Source organism: Stegodyphus dumicola, chromosome X1, assembly GCF_044657685.1.
Source record: "Stegodyphus dumicola isolate Sdum_Otavi_A_Nest chromosome X1, ASM4465768v1".
NCBI classification, from domain to species: Eukaryota; Metazoa; Arthropoda; class Arachnida; order Araneae; family Eresidae; genus Stegodyphus; species Stegodyphus dumicola.
In genome coordinates this window covers 192666806-192688889 of record NC_140780.1, presented here as the reverse complement: position 1 = coordinate 192688889, position 22084 = coordinate 192666806, and the positions used below count along the sequence as shown (strand labels likewise).

The 22084-nt window shown below is 32.2% G+C and overlaps 1 protein-coding gene across 11 annotated transcripts in view; it reads right to left on the bottom strand.

Moving 5' to 3' along the window:
- LOC118201413 (protein DOP1A) overlaps nucleotides 1–22084 on the bottom strand; it is a 192319-nt gene that overhangs the window by 54446 nt on the left and 115789 nt on the right. For all 11 annotated transcript variants that reach the window (XM_085807652.1, XM_085807663.1, XM_085807656.1 and 8 more), the window contains 4 exons: nucleotides 19701–19858; nucleotides 19548–19614; nucleotides 9038–9170; nucleotides 3528–3634 (listed from right to left, as the gene is read on the bottom strand). In XM_085807652.1, coding sequence (XP_085663778.1) covers nucleotides 3528–3634; nucleotides 9038–9170; nucleotides 19548–19614; nucleotides 19701–19858 — 465 coding nt within the window. The remainder of the gene's footprint in view (nucleotides 1–3527; nucleotides 3635–9037; nucleotides 9171–19547; nucleotides 19615–19700; nucleotides 19859–22084) is intronic.

Below are 22084 nucleotides of genomic sequence, written 5' to 3'. Positions count from 1 at the left end.
AGAGCTTAATTGTTCAGATGGTGAGGATAACTATCCTATCCCAAACAGTTGTGATTTTGCAGCAGAGTTGGAACAAAACTATTCTCTCATACAAATTTGGTAAAAGCCTATCATCAAATGTGCCTATCAGTGGCTGAGTGAACTGGCAGTCACTGAACACTGGTAGTTCGAATCCCAGCAAAAGGGCTGTCTGCATGAGCGTTTTCATGGTTTTCCCTATGTGTAACATATATACAAACTAGTTTCCCTTAGAGGTTCGTGCATTTCAGCTCTCTTAAATAATTTATTGGAAGGCCTTGTTAATAAAAAGAATCCTTCACAACCAAGTAAAATAAAAGAACACCCTCTCTAAGCAGAGAAAGCATTCTCCAATGCAGAAAGGGCACTCACTGAGGCTACCCTTCTCAGACACCCCGTTCCTGGGGCTACCTTGAAACTGTACTGATGCATCGGACATTGTGGTTGGCAGATCAGTAATGCAACTGCATAATTCAGTTTGGGAAACTTTTGTTTCTATCAATTAAATTCAGCTAAAGTCAAAGGAAATGAGCCTCCTATGATTGACAACTACTGGCTATGTATTTGTCAATAAAGAAATTTCAGCATATGCTCGAAGGCAGGGCCTTCACAATCTACATGGAACAAAAGCCTCAAATATATACTTCTAAGCAAAAGCCCAGAAAATGTTTTCCATGACAACTTTTTGGTGGTCGTGTGCTTAATGCATGATATAATTAAAGAAAATAAGAGTAGACAATCTCCTATAACAAAAGAGTATATTAAGTACTAAATTACAATTTAAATTACATTGCAGAGATCAACGCAGAGCTCGGAACACAGTTCATGCTACCGTCGCGTACAGTTGTCTGACGAGAAGTCTGAGTGAGTAATTACGTCGCTTTGCTGCTCCGATTAAGAACTGGATTTTACACGTGGCGCCATCTCATGAATAGAAGTTGAAGTATCTGTCGGAACGCCACAACTTCATTAGCCAATTTTTTACTGATATGTAATATGTCAAACGTCGTGACAAGATCGTTGCTGACGCTTTATGCAGGGTAGAAATAGGTGCAGTTTCTGGTAATCAACATATTCATTATAAAAATTTATCTAAACACAACTTCAGTACTCTAAAATTCAAAATTCTCTCTCTCAGTCTTCACTGGTGTTTTACACTACAGTAACACTGTTTTTCTTTAGATGTTACTCATTACTGCAATATGAACACAGGTACAGCTCATCTGTTCATTCCTGAATATTTTTGCTTTAAACATTTTCCAGCAGATTCACTGTCTTTCTCAGACTAGCATTTCAACCTTAACAAAACTAATCACTAAGTGATAAGTTTGTCCTAACATAAAGAAATTTGTTAAAAGTGCCATTCAATCTTGTCTACAATGCCAACGTTCTAAAATTTATAGACATTCAAAATCATCTTTCGGTACCTATTTCTTGCCTGATGTAAGATTTGCACATATCCATATTGATTTCATAGGTCCTCTTCCACAATCTGAATGTAACAATTATGCATGACAATTGTTGACCGCTTTACCAGATGGCCAGAAGTTATACCTACTGCTGACATATTTGCTCAGACTAATTCTAAAGTGTTAGTACATAACTGGATAGCTAGATTTAGCTGCAGCATATCAATAGCAACTGATCTACGCCGAAATTTTGAATTTGAATAATTAAGGGTTTGATGAAGCTTTTGGCTACCTTCAAACTGCTGCTTACCATCCTCAGTCCAATAGGCTGATTGAAAGATTTCATAGGTAGCTTAAAACTGCAATAATGGCTCATAACAACCCAAAATGGATTGAAATTCTACTAATAGTTTTGTTGGGTATAATGTCTGCCATTAAAAATGATATAAACAATACTTGCGCTGAACTCGTTTATTTTACTGCACTTAGATTTACCCTATATATGCTGAATGTTACTAATTCTGCATCTCTTTCTGAATCCTATGGTTCACAGCATTGATCAGTCATGCATTCACTTAGACAAATTCCAACCTCTAAGCATGTAGTAAACACAGTTACCAAGAATTAGCTAAAATGATTTTAGCAATAAATCGTGCCGCAAATATTGCAGTTTGAATTTAAAATCTAACTTTTATTTAAATGGTTCATATGAGTAACAATGCAATTCTTTTTTTGGCTACTTGATGAGAATGCTTCAAAGCTTTAATTTATACGAGTAATATAATTCACATTCTCATTCTCAAGGGAACATCTTTATAAGTTCTATTTTTTATATCACTGTTAGAAATATCATCACTATAGTCATTTACAACTGTTAAGCAGCTCATTCTTGAAAGTCATAGTTTCTTATGATTCTATCCATTCTTCAGTAAAAAAAAAAAAAAAAAAAAAAAAAAAAACTTCCAGAAAATAATTTATAGACTTTAAAGTACTTTACGCAATAAAGCTTAACATGTTTAGCCATAACAAATATTTCCAAATTCAAGTTTTCTTGAAATTACAATATTTGAAATATAATTTCAAAAGCTAAGAAAGCTAAGATGAGCTCAGTATTTATTTAACACACTAGTAAGTACATATCCTTTGTGTAGGGTTATAAGTTAACCAGTGATATATTAAGAGAAAACCATCATATTTCAAATACAGCTTTAATGATCACTCATCACACATTTCATCAACAACACAATAAAATGGTCCTCAAATTGTATAAAACCCATTAATTTAACAAATATTCAGATTTACATTTATATTCAGTTACTATAATCCTACGTGATTTACTATATGCTGTTTTTAATCATGTACATATTTTACTAAACATTTTTACTCTGCATATCTGTAGCATGTAAACACCATAAAATTATATTAAGTTTATGCAAAAATATGGAAATTTTCTTTCCATGCATCAAAAATATGATCCTTTCATTCCGTCCAACAATGTATATTAAATTTTTCCAACACACACTGTCATACTGCAAATGTCCGTTACATAAAGCATAAATTTTTCCAACATGCACTGTCATACTGCAAATGTCCGTTACATAAAGCATTTAGCTACAGATAAGACAGAGTTGCATTAATATGCAAAGTACTACTGCTGAAATGTATGAAAGACAGTTAGAGTAAAGGCCAAAGGGCACCAATGAAACTGATAAAAGACCAGATTTCTAAAATTTAGTTAAAAAAGCTGATCTGCTCTGATGTACTTATAAATACCTCCCTTGATTAAATAATGGTGTAAATTTTCATATGAATTATCAGTTGATTACATTGCATGAATTAGATATACAGTTAAAAATAAACGATAATTTATTGCTTTGAAATTGCTCAGCTTGTTAAGCAACTATAATTATAATTTAAAATATAAATTAAAAGATCTTATGCCATGCAGAATGGCAATATTATGAGAACTGGCTATTTGATAGGCTGCTTAATGGCAGCATAATATAACAGCACAAAATTGGAAAGATTTTGCTACAAATGTTTCTGTCAGTATATCATTTACATGACATTTACAAAAGTGTCGCATAAGAAATGACTTACTTCAGCTAAACTACATAGGGCCTGAACACTATATTGAGCATTATTTGAGGCTGAGTTTGAATCTGTCTTAGAAGTATCTGATAAAGTTTGTGTCTGAAGGTGGCCCTCTGAAATAAAAATGCATAAAAAAGTAAAATACTTAAGATAGATTTTTCTGTTGGTGCATATAAAGCAATAAAGTGAAAAATATATTTCATTATAATGGATGCAAATGGTTTACTTGAAGTAAACTTCATACACTTTAAAAATTAAGAACTGAAAAATTTTGATGAAAAAATTAGGATTAAACTGATTATATATATACATTTAGAGTTAAATTTTTGCATTTGAGTATTCACATATTTTAATGAATCACTATATTTAAACTTGCATTTTTTCCTAAAACTCATTCATAAGACTTTGTTTGTTTAATATTACATTTGTTTGTCATTTGTTTAATATTACATATTTAAACAATTGACTTTTTAAATTGTTTTCATTCTTTTATAAAACATTACATCAACACTTTAACTAAAAGCCAGTGGCCATTTAGAAAACACTGGCAGAATAGATTATCCAATTTTTTGGTCTTAGATGCATTTAAAAATTCAAAACTCTCTGCTTCTGTTGAGTGCACAAGGTGCCAAAAAATCATGCACTGACATAAAGATATATACAAATGCTTTTAAGTGAATTCAGTCCCGGATACCAAAATAAATGATAATGATGAGACACATAACTGGAGGAGACAAAAAACTTTCACAAGTTAATTTTAAATTATAAACATTTACATGTTATAACAGCAGCATAATTCCCTTCCATCATTACTGTATATAAACTCCAAAGAACTATTCCTGATCTCATTTTTTGGATGCCATGAAGTAGCTAATCAGAATTTCTTTTTACAGTTATGATATACTGTTTTAAGACAAAATGCTCAATTTTTAAAGCTTTCCAGATATTTTCTGTTTGAAAGTACTGCATTTAAATGCTGGAAATTTCTTAAAAATATGCTGAGTTTTCATACTTAACAGGTCATAAAATGTGATAAAATACACATTCTTAAAAAAAGCTTTGCTTTAAAGTGATGATCATGTGCACTGATGCATTATGAAACTTCATGCTGTCACTTATCTAATAATTCATGCACAATACTTTATATGTGTGCTGATACAATGTTTGGAACAACCTGCTTTACACATGCTTATAATTCAGCTACTTTGAAAAACATCCACATGCCAATATCCTACCAATGACATGTAGGAAGCATTTTTAGCATTAGTGAATGATTTCCAAGCAGAACTGGGAGAAGGGTGAGAACTTGCTTCAGGTGAATAGAAGGGGCATTAAATTAGATATGAAAATTTAGAAAAGGAATTATGATTTTAATTTTAAACTTTGGAATATACAAAAGAATAAAAAGAGTTTTTGTGTTATAACAATCCACCTGAATTAAAAGAAGTCAATTTTGTCAATTAATAACATTAATTTATTTTCAAAAGACATGAAGTTTCAGAGAAGTGCATATATTATTTTCTAATATTAAAATTTATTATTGAAAGTAGCATACTGAAGTTAATTTACACTACTTGTAACAAGCTGCAGATTAAACTTGCACAGAAAATATCGTACTGCTGACATTAATAATTCTTGACTCTGTCTCCCATTAACCTGCACCACTTTTGCTTTGAAAGCTTGCCAAAGACCACTAACCCAGCACAAACGAAATGCAGTTGCAGACAGTTTTTTTGCAAACTAATGCATAAAGGCCCATTGGAATAGCATTGGGAAACTAAACAAGGCAGTTTGAAAATGAAATGTACTGCATTATTGGTCCATACTTTATTCTTTGAGAATTTGCCAATGAATGAGGTCCGTGTTTCAAGGTTTGTCTTCTTGCATTCATGTTCAGTTTCCAAGGAAGAATAACATTTATTTAATTTATAGTTATTTCTGAAGCAGATATACATTGGAATTAAACAAATCGGTACACTAGTTTGTCTCATTTTTTGTCAACTGGAATGTAAATATATAAGGTAGGATATAACCTTGCTTTTTAGAGTTATTCTGTTATTTATAGTAAATAATAATAAAACGAATTTTTGAGTTTCAAAGAAATTAGAAGGTTTAAAATTCAGAATACTTTGTGGAGGATTTAAGGTGAACTGTTATAGCTAAAATATGTTAATGATTTGAACACAAAAGACAGGTCTTAAAAAAGTCTAGTTTTGTTGATTCTAAGATCATGAATATAAAAATATATTTAAAAGATATATTTCTTACTACAGAAATTTTAAAAAATACAATTTCAGAAAAACTGAAACATGAAGAAAGATAAACAAATGAGCATCATGAACTGTTGATTCAAGACCTAAAAAAAATGTTAAAAGCATCAAAATCAGTTAGACCAGGTCCTACAAATCTGTCATTCCTGTGAATAAAAATGAGTGGCAGACTTCTATCAAATTCATAACATTTTACACATTGAAGCACCTCAGTTTAATGAAGATGCACAGTAAAATAGATAAAACATGACATATCATTAAATCTCATTTATTTTAAAATCATACTTATACTGTAAAGATATAAGTGATTTTTAAAAGAATCCAACCAATGATGGAAATGAGTTTAGATAGTTTTAGAAAAGCCAAATTGTTTCAACATGAAAATCATGTTTAGTTCGCATTAATGTTACAATCTACCTAGGATTATTAATGCAAATTAAGAATTGCTGTGGAGTTTGAATTGCTAATAAATTAATTGTGGCAGTTATAATCTCCATTTAGTCAAGAAAACCTTTCAGATTTTAGACCTCCATTTGGCCATTCTCTCCATATAGCATAAATTAAATAATCAAATAGATTTGGAAAAATTACTGATAATTTTGCTTCATTTAAAGCAAGAAAAAATTAATTATGAATATGCTTGAAAGGTTTGTACAGTAATTTTTAGAGTAGGTACATTGCCATTTAAACAACTTCATTGTTATTTTTCATTTATCAAAAAAGAGTATTTTTGTGTTAATTTCAAATAAAATTGTAAATCATTATATATGTTTCATTTTTTGGAATACAGTCAAAAGTCGTTAATTCGGACACCCATAATCTGGAATGATCTATAATCCAGACCTCAAAGCTAAAAACTTTCTGCGCATGCGCCGCGTTGACGCATGGGCATAGGCGTTTACGCGTGTGCGTAAGACCTTTACGACTGCGAATATGCGTGTGAGCAAACGCAGTTTTCGCGTGTGCGTTTAATGTATAACGGACGGTATAAGCTAAAATTATCTAATTATCTATTTCAGTTAATGTTGATGATTGCGTTGTTCCTTAATCTTCGAATTGGATCCGGCTTATTATTTTTTGCAGACTGTAAGAGCAATTTTATAAAAGTAAGCTTGAACTTTCGATTATGTCAAATAGAATTTCCGATGCTGGAGCTCCCAAAGGATCTACAAAACGAAAGTATGTTTCGATGTCCATCAAACAAAAAGTGGAATTGCTCCAAAAAATGGATAAAGGTATATCCTTTGTTTATCTAACCATTCCGAAATCTGTTTATCAATTTCACGCTGCTCTAAGCAGGGGGGGAGGGGGAACGTCGCGGCGTGCAATGAACTGGAAGTTGATCTGTCAGCACTATCGTTATCTTCAGGGCAGATGTTTTGATTTTATTCGGCTTATAAATCAAATTCCTCGTCATTATAAATATCACGAATACAAATCAAATAGTTTTCTGGTTGCAATTTTCTAATTTCAGCTATGCATAATGTATGCTTTACGCATGCGCGCGTTGAAAGAAATGTTTAATAAAGTAAACAAATAAATATTAAGCTTTTTTTTTTTTGTAAATTTTGATACCCTTTAGATCATAATTGCTCATTATTTTATAAATTACGGTTTCATATTTTTAATTTTATAATTTCTGCATGCCATCTTACCAGATTTAAACTGATGATCTATAATCCGGAAAAATCAATAATCCGGATTATAGATCATCAGTTTAAATCTGGTAAGAAGGCATGCAGAAATTATAAAATTAAAAATATGAAACCATAATTTATGAAATAAAGAACAATTATGATCTAAAGGCTATCAAAATTTACAAAAATAAAAAGCTTAATATTTATTTGTTTAATTTATTAAACATTTCTTTCAATGTAAGTTGTTTAAGTTGCTTCGTCTTACGTGATAATACTTTCTCTTTAATTCTATAAACAGACATAACAAAGTTGTTGTAACTGAACAACTGTTGATGTTCAAGTCCTATAATTGCTGTGTCGGGAATACCGACTAATTTGTCAATCAAAATTTTTTCGTTTCAATAACCTCTGTGTCACTTTCTTCACTATAGGAAGCAAATTATAATGAAGTGGAATTTGATTTAAATCATATCAAAGACGGAATACATCGAGATGAAATACTACATTTAGTAAGGAATTATAAGCCAAATAAAATGAAAACATCTGCCCTGAAGATAAGGATAATGCTGACAGATCAACTTCCAATTCATTGCGCGACATGGCATTTCCCCCGCCGCAGAGCAGCGTGAAATTGGTAAACAGATTTTGGAATGGTTAGGTCATTTTTTGCAGCAATTCCACTTTTGTTTAATGGACTTCGAAACATACTTTCACTTAGTAAATCCTTTACGTATTAGTAAATATATATCCAAAATTCTATTTGACATAATCGAAAGTTCAAGCTTACTTTTATAAAATTGCTCTAACAATCTGGAAAAAATAATAAGCCGGATCCAATTCGAAGATTAAGGAACAACGCAATCTGCAACATTAACTGAATTAGATAATTTTAGCTTAGCTTATATTATCCGTTATACATTAAACGCACATGCGTAAACGTATTTTGCGCATGAGCGCGCGCAAATTCGCAGCTGTAAAGGTCTTAATGCGTCAACGCGACGCATGCGCAGAAAATTTGTAGCTTTGAGGTCCGGATTATAGATCATTTCGGATTATTGGTGTCCGAATTAACGACTTTTGACTGTGTATGTTTCATTTTTTTGGAATACATAAAGGTATCATTTAATATTTTTATCAGAATCATGGTACTATGATTTGAAATAATTTCTTTAATTGAATATAAACGTGCACAGATGTAGTTAATTTGCATTCCAAATATTTATGTACATAAATCATGCAGAATAATGCATATATATATATTTGTGTGTGTGTATGTATATTTCTCATCCCCCACTTCCCAGAAACACAAGGCATATTGCAATGTATATAGGGGCATGAATTTTCCTCTGCCTCAGGTGACAAAATATATAGGCACGGATCTCTTTCCAAGTTTACCCAACAATACCAAATGCCTGCTATTGCTTCCATCTAAAGGGATAAAAACTAGTACACCTATGCAAAGTAACTAACAAATCCTTCTAAAAATGCCAAAAAATCATGGATGAAAATATTAATAAGAGAATCCGCAACTTACGTTTTGGCTATTGGTGATGAAGAATTATTTTAATATCCAACATGCAAATTTTGACATCTTTCATAATATACATACCATCTTCAGTTGGAGTAGAAATATCAGATTGAGGTCCTGGTTTAACTGCAAGATTGCGCCATAACCAAGTAGTTTGTTCCAGACTATCACAAGCTACTGTACTACAGGCTTCTATTAGCTTATGAGCTATATCCTAAAATAAAATAAGTAATTCATACATGTGTGAAACTTTAAGAAATAGCAACAATTTTTCTTACAATACTCATAATAGCATCATGCAATTTGTACCATATACAATGTAAATATATATTGCTTTATTTGCCTAAATAATGATTTATTTGCATATCACAGCCCATTTGACTCGCATTGTGAGAAAAGAATGGTTAAAAAAACCAAAAACTAATACACAAATTTTTTTAAAAAGTTCTATGTGGAAAATTAGTTGTTCTTGCCTCAACATCTGATAGTGCCATCTATATTTGATGGGCAGACTGAATGTTTGCAGAGAATGCTTTTTTGAATCTTTTTGAGAAATGGTGGTATAAAAGGGCTGATGACAAAGTACATTTTGTTATTCTCACAGATCAGTCTAGGATCCATTGGTGCACAAGTCAATATCTTGTAGATCAGACAAAAAATTGGCTCAAGCATCAAGAATATTCAAGTTATATGTGGTACATTACCATTTAAACAACTTCATTGTTATTTTCCATTTATCAAAAAAGGGTATTTTTGTCTATTCAAATATTATCACTGTCTATTCAACAGTTGGCATCATCTTTTATTGGCATAGAGCACAATTAATTGAAAGCATTTCATATCTGTTTATTTTCTTCGAAAACGGTGCTATGAGAGGACTGATATTCACTGGCTGCTCTATACTAACAAAGCTTGACTAGGGTGTCCTTCGTTTGTAAGTCGATTCCATTGGTTTGTGAAACATTACGAATGAGGAAAAAGGTCGGCTCATGCTTAAGCATCGAAGATAATAAAGGCACACATAGTGAGCAATGTTATTACAAAACCTTTATTATGGTATGCTCCAGGGGACTGAAAAAAATGAAAATGTACTTAACCTATACATAAGGTTATCTTTCATTATATTTTAAGTGCAAAATTTCTCCCAAATTAGATCTGATTTGGGGATGCCAAAATCATCTTAAAAATTTCACCATTACACTAATTACTTAAAAGTTTGCTTATTATTATTCTACATCTCAACTACCAAAATATCAAACTTTTCAATTTTAAATGAAGCTTTATGAGCTCATGAAGCTATATAAGCCATCTGGATGCAAGGGCCTAGCTGGCCAGCATCTATAGAATTTGAACTTGGCATCTGACACTGGTGTCCAGCTGTACTGCTTTACTTTAAACAAATTAATTGTCAGTGAGCTTGTTTCTGTTGTGCTTCATTTGTTGTTCTGTGACAGCCTTAAATTTGGTTCTTAACAATGTTTTTAATTGATTATTGGACATACTAAGGCAACAAGAATCAGCTTAACATTCAAATAAGATATTACATGTCTAAGTATTTCCACTAATCAAAATGGCATGTTATTTTATCTGAGATGAACAACTGATCTGAAAACTGCAAAAATTCGTGAAAAGAAGTTCCAGCATAAGGCCAAGATTGATGAAAGCATTTAAAAGCTTAACTGCATACACAGCCTGGCATTTTTTATATGTTTGTATAATATGCACAAATTGTGAAATTTTTATTTACCAACGAATGTTATAAATGCAGTTTAATTATTCCTTGTTCGTGGCTTCTCTTTCTTTTCTCGTACCTTACAACACCTATACATCATATATTAGTCACCAAATCATTTCCTCATATGCAGTTTACATTTAAAATCATAATATTCCCTAATTGTTTTGAGAAGTGTATATTTTCAGTTTACAGGCTGCTTCTCAGAACTACAACAATTTCGGAACAAACTGTCTTTCTTGTTCTTTGAAAAAATACTTCACAAAGTTGTCAAAATATTTCTAGTTGCTATGTTAGTATATCAATATATAAGAAAAAATAAACCCCTTTCAAACTTTTCCATTTGCTGTTGTTTGGTAGTTTATGCATGTCCATACTTTAGTTTGGAGTTGCAGTTGTCCTATTCAATTGTAATGAATTCATGGCATTAGTTAACATTTTAATTTGCTAAAAAATATGAGAAGCCAATGAAAATGAGAGAAATAGAAGCCAAAGATAATGCTGCACCATAAAAGACAGTATAAGTACGTCTGAACTTGTTTTGCTGGTAGCTCTATCAAGGTCTTTCATTTTGTTGTAATTCCTTAGTAATGCCTGCATATAATGCATAAAATTTGCACTTTCTTTACACACCCTCAAGCATTCTAATGAATTTCTTGTGCTGCATGTTTTGACAAAAATTTTAAACCTCCAAGACTGTAACGAATAAAAGTATTATGATACACACACACACATCAGAAGAAAAAAAAAAAAATGGAACATTTCTTTTCTTGCATTAGACATTAATTCTCTTTTACCTTAGAAGTCTCCTTTTTTGCAATTACTCCCATTCAAATGCATTTCTGATTTCAACACCTTCTTGACTAATGTTGCCAGGTTCCACACGGAATGATTTCCACTTTATGCTACTGTTTTCAGAGATTGTCAGCTGGAACACGTGGCTATAGCAAAACACATAGTAGCCACAGCATTAACAATTTTCAGCCCACAAAAGAAATGTGAAGAGGATGCATATTCCAAGCATACTCTTTCATTAGGCACAATGAACTCAACCAAACACACTTACATTAAATGGTATTGATCTTACGAGATCTCTCCAATCGATGCTATGATCACATGTCCATATGGTGCTTCCTTCTTCCAATTAATCTATAGAATAAGTTCCTAGTCTTCAGGCAAAGAACTAAGATTGAAACTCGAATTTTAATTCTAAAGATATTTTAAAACAAAACCTGACAAAGATAATGAGTTTAAACTTTAAGCAAACCAAAAATTCAGGGTTTGAGAAAGTTAAAATTTCTAGAATTCCAGCTATATCCAGACTACAATCATCATCTCTGATGATATGAAAAAAAAAGTTTTTCTACAAATGGAAAAAAATAAAAATTCAAAAGATTTAGCATAAAAAGTGAATGCACATGAAAGCCTTTAAAATACCAAACTGACAACTATAACCAATGAAACGAAAACATTATCATTGCAAAGAATGAAAATTTTGTCTACAACTGATTAGAGGAGGCTTAAGTCAAAGATCCTACACTCTCCCTGATTTCAGATTAAACTAAAAAATGAGAAATATATTCAGTCTGCTTCCAACATAGAAGCAGACAACATGAACTTGAGGAGAAGAAGGTGTGTAGCAGTGCCTTTTGAAACCCATTCTATAAATCTCTAGTCTGATCTCCAGTTTTACCCCAGAATGCACATTTACTAACATTACAATGAAAAACAGCATGAGGCTAAGTTATGTTAGATTAAGATGATCAAGGCAAACAAGAAGGCTATCTGCCTAACAGGAAAGATGCCTTTGTGGGAGAAATCTAAAAGAAACTGACTTGTATTCATGTTGTACATGCAGAAAGCAGCAAAAACTTCCCATGCAGCTCTAATCATTTGCCCAGGTTTAACACTGTTTTGAATTAGCAGTGTTCAGTCAGCTTCTCAGCCACAGGAGAGTGAACTAGCATGAGAACTATTAAAAAAAGGGGGGACAATGTAAAAGACAATAACTGAATTGTCTTTTTCGAATTACTTGTAATTTCATTAAACTTAAAAGTAACATAGAAGGAAAATGATTTATTCAAGATCAGAAATCAAATAAAACCAGCAAGAAGTAAGACAAAAACAAAAAGTAAGACTGGTCAGACATAGCAATAAATAATTTTACTAAAAGAGATATTACACAGCTTATAGTAAATTGCAATACACCGGCAATTCATTTAATGGTAGGCAGAATATGAACTGACCAGGAAAGAGTATGTTAAAATACGGAAAGAACTATATCTAAAAAGCTAACAAAATTGTTTGAGATACTTTCTGATACTAATAACTGAAAGATGATTAAATGGAAACTAATGAATAAACTCAATGTTAAAAGTAATTCAGTAGCTGATATGAAAGCAGAAGATTCAGATATGTATTAGTGATAACTGGTGATTGACGAAATAGTTGGGATCATTAATAGAAGTAAAAAAGGAGAAACAAATGTTCTATACACAAATTTTAGAGATGAAAGGTGATTTTGAAGAGAAATCAACTCATTAGTACAACAGAAACTGCGGAACTAATTAGTCATATCAGGAACTTAAGGATGTTAACAATTTCATGCAAAAGAAAACATTTAATAGGAAACTGCAAAGTTTTCAAAGCCAATTATTTTAGAAAAGAATAGGATTGACAGTTACATTAAGAGAGAAGAAACAGAAAAGTATGGATTTGGTGAAAAAAATTTAGAGATTATTTTCCATTAAATATGGAAGAGGTTGGTTCTTTCAACAATGATGATGGATATTAAGGAAGATATAATATTAGGCAAAAAAGAAACCTTAGTGTGGTGTAATTTTAACTTCTGCCAAAGTAGGATTGCTTTTTTTGCCTATTATTTAATTTTACACTGGCATGTATCTCTCCCATTTCATTAAGGAAGATACAGGTATAAACAAGTTTGCATAAATCTGAAAAATAATCTGCATAAATCTTTACAAATCTGAAGAGGTTAGCAGCTGAATGGTTATCTAAAACCCTTATCACATATGATATTTGTTGCCGGAGCAAAATGTTAGGTGGAACAGTTCTAAGAAATGCTCTTTGGCGAAATAGGGTTACCATCTTCCCTTGGTAACAGGCTGAAAGCCAAACAAGAATCAGTTATCACTCAGATTGGCGAAAGTGACATTTCCTTTCAAGTGACGTTTGCTTCTTCGTGTTGTTTTGTATCGCTCACACTCTTTTCATTTTAAACTTTATTATTAGTAATGGAAGATAATAGAAAGGTGATTGCTATCAAGTTAATCACTTTGATCTCCACTCTGACACTTCAAGTAACAGATAAACACACTTCTGTAAAAAATAACTGTAATAATAATATGTAAATAGTAATCAATTACATCAGTAATAGCCAAATTCTATATACACTAAGAATAGTTTAAAACATGTGCTGGATAAGTCCATTTATCAGACATTACTTATGTGTATTTTCTGTTGTCTGCATTCCAATGAAATTTGATGGCTCACTGGAAAATTTGTGACCTGGTGAAAGCATTTTCTTGACTAAATTTATGGCTCATAATTACTGTTCTGTCCATTCAAACAAACAAACAAAAAAAAAAAATCTATATGGCTGATATTTACATCCTCACAGCCAGCAGATACTATTCAGCAAAATGAAGATCAAATAAAGCATATGAATACTTGAGCAATCAAACATGTGCGAGTTGTTTACTGTCCCATAGAACACTCAGTAATATACTTAAAACACATTAATTATACCAACTCTAGAAATTAGGTGGTGCACATGATGAGTTTGTTTTATGTGATTACGGCAAAGCCTCGAGGGATATCTGCCTAACAGGAGGGATCCCTTTGAAGAAGAATTTTTAAAACTGGCTTGTATACCAGTTACAAATGGGCAAAACCAAGAAAAATCCTATGTAGCCAGCCCGTTTGCAGCATTCTACCCTGAGACAAAACTACCAGTGTTCAACAATGCTTCGGCCACCACTAGTAGGCCCGTGCACTTAATTGGAAAGTACAATTCATTATGTAAACAGACATGAAGGTGATAATCAGTTGTGCACTGTTTTAAGTAATCAAATGTTATAAATGCACAGCTGTTACATTTCTTATTATTTATTAGTCATGTTTATATTACATAGATCATACATATGATATAATTATGAATTAACCCAATAACAAAATGTGTACACTCTTTAGTACTCACATACTCATAAATTATTTTTTAACTAATCATTACATATCCATAATAATTTGCAAAGAACTGATGACTACAGTTGCTGCCAATTACATGATCATTATATGAATTATTCGGTATATGAATAAGTCATATATTTATATACAGATAGAGAGATGTGATGGTTTAGAAGTTGTTAATATATATTTATTAGTATTAATGTAATGAATAAGATTTATATTAATGAATGTATATACAAATCATCATTTTTCATCATGCATAATAATAAATCCATAAATTCCCAATGTTTCAATATATAGCATTTACAATAAAAGTATAGTTTCTAATGTATTTATAATCCAAAAAATATTTCATTAATAACATGAGAATAATAGACAAATTTAATGAGTACTCTCATTATTACATAAGCTATGCTTTTCTTTTTTATGCATCTTTTATGCTGTTTAAAATGTGTCACTGATTATGGAATTAACAATTTAAAAGATAAATAATTAGGAGAACAGCCGTGCATATACAAACGGATTTAAAAAAATTATTAAACTTAAATTTAAGAAATAAAATTGTGTTATATAACAGTGATAATACATGATCAGCATGAAATACGACAAATTTGGCCATCTTTTGGCGACGAACAATTTGTAAACAAATCCGAACTGCAAGAACGTTGTAAAATACTGTCAACTCTGAAATTTCTACGATTATGTATTTAATGAATATATAAACATTTTAAAAATGACTCAGGCAGTTCTATTACAACAAAACAGCAATAATTAAATCGGCCTCTATTTCCACCGTCCATGACTTCACAGTTAGAGCCATCGCCATATTGAAAGTTACCCGTGATATTTCAGAAGCAGAACTTTCGTCAAATTTTCGGAAAAGTTTTAAAATGTTGCTTGTAGCTGGGACATGTTCCTCCTAGCTAGACGAAACATTTCTCGGAAGCCTACCACTTAAAGCAGTGCTACTAAAATCTCATTTCTCAGAACTGTCCCGCGTAGCCGCACACGTCCCTAGAAGTGATAGCCTCTTTAGGTTATTTGAGTATGGCAAAGTACAAAAAGAAAATCTGCCTAAGAGAAGGAATGATTTTTCTGCAGTGAATTGGTTCATATTCATATTACACATGAGGAAAAACATGAAAATCAACCCCACAGCCAGCGCATTTGGCTGGGTTCTAACTACTAGTATTCAGCAGCATTTAACCACTTCGGCACTGGTGGGGCCACTTCTGAAAGATCATGATCATGCTGAAGGGCATTAGACAGCTGGCTCATTGTTTCCTGTCAGATTTATTGAAGCTGAAACACTGTTTATCATTTAATTTAGTGATCTCAAAGCTATTTTATATGACCTACAAATACAATTCAATAATGCATTTATTATAAATATGGTGCTGAGAAATACAGACCACTATTGAAAAGAAAACAGATAGAATATGTCAGGGCTTTGATACTATGCATGCATGCCAGGCCATGTGAATAAAGCAAGGTGACAGAATTTCTATTGCCAATAAAATTAGTAAATCTATTTTCCCAGTGAAAAGTTGGTGTTTCAATATTCTGGTATTTCCAAGCTTTTTCTATTGACATGATACTTCTAATAGACACTTTCCTTAATTCGATCACTAGTTGGTTATTTGGATGCACTAGTCAGACAGATTTTGTGTCTGTCATGTTTAAACAAACTAAGCTTGATGCATAGCTGCATGATTCAAACTGATATATAGTTAGAGACAAATTAATGTACAGCTTTATAAAATCTGCTTATTTGCACTACTTGTTAGATCTTCTTTATATCAATACTATTGTTTGGAATTGTGAATGACTTTTAAATGCTTTCATATGAAGATTCAGCTTTATTGAATTCAAGCTGTAAATAAACTTATAATAGAAGTTAAGACAAACTATACCAGCCGTGTCTTTAACAAAGGGTTAAAATGAATGAAAAAACATGTCTTTTTCAAGATATGGAAAATTATACATTTTTGTGATGCTGAATGCAATAAAATTTGTACATTTTATTTGTAATAACTTCAAAAAAATTATATGTTTTTTAAGGCTACAAACATATTCTGCATCAAAGCTCCATGAAATATCAAGCTCTAGTAAGAAATAAAGAATCTCATATTTATTCACCTATCGGGTATCAAACTGCAGCAAGAAATAAGAAAGTCTATGTTGAATTACATACAAATGTATGTACTTTTTCTGTATGTGTTGAAAAAAATTTAATATACACTGCTCAACATTGAAAATGGAACACCAAGAAGGAGTGGTCAGAAAGTGATGAAATTTCGAAAAAAGACAGAGACAGCAAGCATCAATAAGTGATCTGTATTTCAAAATGATAGTCAGAATACAGAGCGAGAACGGCATCGGCTCAGTAGGATGTAGGACCACCGCGGACAGCGATGCATGAAGAAACCCGTCTAGGCACAGAGTCAATAAGAGTGTGGATGGTCTGAGGGATGGCTCTCCATTCCCTTTCAACCATTTGCCACAGTTCGTCTTCTGAATGAGGCAGGGGCAGAGTCTGCAAATGGAGTCCAATCACATCCCACACATGTTCAATTGGTGACAGGTCAGGAGAGTACGGTGGCCAGGGAAGCATCTGTATACCTTGCAGAGCATGTTGGCAGATGCGAGCACTGTGTGGTCGGGCGTTATCCTGCTGAAAAATTGCATTAGGAAGCCCCTGAAGGTAGGGCATTGCCATCGGCTGCAGTACATTATCCAAGTATCGTTAGGCCATCATAGTGCCCTGAATACAAACTAGAGGTGACCTGGAATCGTAGGCAATAGTGCCCCAAACCATTATGCCATGTTGTCGCACAGTGGGGCATTCCACAGTTACTGCTGGATTAGATCTGTCTCCACATCGACATCACATATGTATGCAGCGACTGTCACTGGATAAACAGAAGTGCAACTCATCTGAGAACATGATGTTTTGCCATTCTGTCAACGACATCGCTCAAGTCTGGCACCATTCTAAACACTGGCGTCTATGCTGTGGGGTCAATGGCAGTCTTCTTAACGGATGCCATGAGTGCAGACCACGTTTAACCAATCATCAGGAAATGGTTCTGCTCGACATGGGAACATCCAGGGTATCTTGCACATGCTGCAGAATCACGGTACAAGTGACTTGCAGGACCGCCACAGCTTGTTGCCAGATGTGTCGATCCACACGTGCTGACGTCACTCTGGCTGCACCTGCACCCCTCCTTTTTCCCCATTTCCTTGTTCCAACCATGTTCGCCATACCCGATGCACTGTGATCGCATCCATGTGGGTATCAGCTGCCATTTGACGTAAGGACTAACCCACCCATCTCAGCCCGATCACCATACCCCTTGTAAAATTGTCTATCTGCTGGAAGTGCCATTGTTGACGGCGGCCTGGCATTCTCTCCCATTACACGTATCTCCGGGACAAAAACTAACTTTGATAATTTATCTGACAGAAATAACGACACGAATATTGCCCATTCTGCACGTTCCTTCCATTATATCTTACTTCACGTGCATCGAAGAGCTGCGCATTCCACATCATTCGCATAACTCAGTGACATGTGTCTACTCTGAAATTTGCATAAATTTCTGACCACGCCTTTTTGGTGTTGAATTTTTAATGTTGAGCAGTGTATGAAAGAAATTTAAGAGGTTGCCAATACTTTTTTCCTTTTTTGTCCCACTTGGAAAGCTAAAGCATTTATAATCTACTTATTTTCATTTTCAGCCAAATGTAAACTATTTAGTGATTAAATTACCTAATTAAACATTAACTTACTTTTTTTTAAATCAATGAAGGCTGAAAATTTAATATTCAGTCATCACGTTTGAATTACCAAGATGTGACCAGCAGAAATTTCTTGCATGCATCAACCATTAGATTTCAAATCTTGATAAATATTTAGTATGTGAAATTTTAAATTTAGTAAAAAAAATTTTATTTTGCTAAAAAAATCATGTCCCATTAATGTTCCATATTTTATATTACTGTATAAAACAAAACACATACAACAAAAAATTGCTTTTCCATATTTATACAAAATTCTCAGATAATTATCCAGATATTACAAATATTTAAATGAGGGAGAAAATTTCCCCAGTTCAAACTCCTACAAAATATACAAATATTATAATAAACTATCTAATGTTTTGAAAACGCAAAAATTAACAATAATCCTTCAGATACAAACTCCATGGCAAATGCAAAATAAAATTTCTCCCCCTCTCTCAATGTATGTAATCATAAATGCTAATCAGAATCTGCTTTGATTTGATAATATTACAAATATATTAAAAGTTTTGATGATTTTGAAATAGAATATATTTTGCAGTTCAAAAATCAAATGTATGAAATTTTATTAAAAGAATATAATATATGGTTTACAAAGTAATACAAAAAAAGTATTATAAATGATAGAGAATTGTGAAAAAACTTATATCCTTCAAAAATTAAATTAAAAAAAAAAGCATAACTGCAGCATTTGAACTTTTTAAATAATCAAACAATGTGCATAAAACCAGACTGTTTCTGTTTTCAAACCAAATTATTTCTGTCTATCAGACTATTTCTATCTTCTAAACTGTTACATCTTTTGCAGTTTTCACTGATATATAATAATTTTAAAAGTCAAACCTGCAGATCTTTTTGTGATTTTTTGTCTTCCAACAGTGGTGATCTTTGAACAAATTCATGAAGAATACTGCAAAAGAAACAGCAAGAATGAATTTTTATAGACTGTTGAAACGTTCATGTTTGATTAACTTGTATTCTATCATAAAAATTTACCCTAATAAATGAAACTGCACAAGAGGAGATAATATTTGTAAACCATCTCTCCACAAACCAAGCAAGGACTGCCAAGTTTCAATTAGTTGTGATCCTGATGTTTGCTGAATATATGCTAAGAAAAACTGCAGAGTGTTCACTTCAATAGCAACTTTATTCTAGAAAAGAAATGAATTGTCTGAAGAAAACATCAATCATAAAATAAATAGGGCAAAATCATTAAATATCAGATTTCAAAGAGATACGCTGAAGAATAAAATACAGAATTAGTAACATAAATAAAAATAACTGTTAAAAGTTGTATTTATTCCTGGGAATAACATTTTTTTTATTCCCATGCATCAGTTAAATTACGAATACAATACAGTACTTAAACACAAGACGGATGCATGTTAACTTGAACCTAAGTTACTGGTAATATAACACTGTGGTAAGTAAATGCATTTAAACTGCTGTATAATTGATACATAAAAAAATTAACACATTCAATGTTTTACAAGCATTAACTTCAACATAAAAACACTACATGACATACTGCTCTTTTAGCAAAAAATAACACATGTTTATAATTTGGTGTTTCATATATCCCAGTCTCAAACATCAGCCAAATGAGGCGGTGGAAACACAAAATTATACATTTAGTAAAATACAGATATGTGGAGATAGAACTAAAGATCATTAAGTAAAACTGCCATTTTGTGACCAATGCAGAAAAAACTAAATCACCATCTAAGGCCGCATTGTAATTTTAACATTAGAAAAACAAGCCAAAATAAAGAAAACAATACATAGGTGGAATAACAAACTAAGAATTGCATGCTAGTTTGAACATTAATAATTATTATAATTAAATTCTTTGATAAGAAAAAGTTCAGTGAATTTTGGAATGAAAATATTCTTCTCTCAGCTTTTGGTAACCAATAAAGCTTTGACTTTTTTTTTTTTTAAATCAAAGTAGTATTCTGCAATCAAAAACAGTAACGTGACCTTTCTGTTATTCTTCTCCCCCTTTTGTTTTTTATTAGTTTTCCGGATTATCTTGCTATTTTCTTTTCTATTATTAAAATTCATTTTTCAGCCCTTAAGGACCTCAAACCATACCTGAATTTTTAGTTAATTCCAAGCATCTCTTGTTAGTGAAATACAGGGTTATGCAAAAATGAAAAAGCAGGTAGAGGAGATTGTAATTAGTATTTGTAATATACCGCATATGTAGAAATAGTGCATTGAGGTAGTATTGTGCACTGTTGAGATCAATCTGCTATTCCCTGTGTGGTTTAGAGCAGTATGCATCACTGAATGAATGAAAAGTTTGCAAAAGTGGGTATTTTACCAATGAGGTTGTAGACAGAAGCAGAGGTAGCTACTCAAAGGAGGTACACAATATGATTCCTGAGTAGCTCTTTTAAGTGACTACTCCATTTACATCTGTTTCCCCACAGATAAAACACACATCATAAGCTGCATGTTCATGTAGTGATACATAATGTTTGAAATCAGGATGGGGGAATGATGCTTTATACCAGCAGATTCTTTTAACTACCAATCTCAACATAATACACGTAGTTAGCTGTGAAAAGCTATACAAGTCCGTTACAATATTTAAAAAGAATAGTCACCATGCAGGATCAACAAAAAAAAAAAAAAAAAAAAAAAAAAAAACTGCAACTGTCCTTTGACTCGGTGGATTTTCTTTTAACATGAAACATCTTACCTTTGCACCATTTAAAACATTTACTTCTTTCCTTGGAGATATATTTGGAACAATTTTTCAACTTGAGTGCTAAACTTTGACATTTTTTTCCCTTTCTTGTTGACAATATTACCTATCATAGCTTTACCGAAAAGCCATGGCTTTGACAGTGATTTTAATAACTATGTATAAATAACTTTCTTTGGAAAGAGCACAAACATAGATTTCCATTCATTGCTTCTTTAAAGGTGCCATTTTGCATGAAAACTCTGCCAAGTAGCAAACGATAATTTATACTTTCAAAAACAATTTTGCAATTAAAAAAAAATTTCCCAAGAATATATATATATTTTTTTTCCACTCGCAAAACAAAATCACTTAAAAGGTGTGCAAACAGCCTCTGTAGTTAAGGCACAATTCCTATCAAACCAGTCTTTAACATGTTTCTAAGGAACTCTACCGATAACAATACTGCCAGCAGTACAGATACTTTCCTTAATAAGTTCCCATTTATTTTTCACAGTACCATTATAACTCACGAGATTCCAATGTTTTTGCTACTTTTTCCATAAATTTAAGTCTGATCTTATTGTTTTTAAGATCATCACACTCAAATTATCTTCTTTGCATTAGATATTCTTGATCTAACACTGGCTACTATCAAGAAGTGATCAGAATCCACATTTTAGTC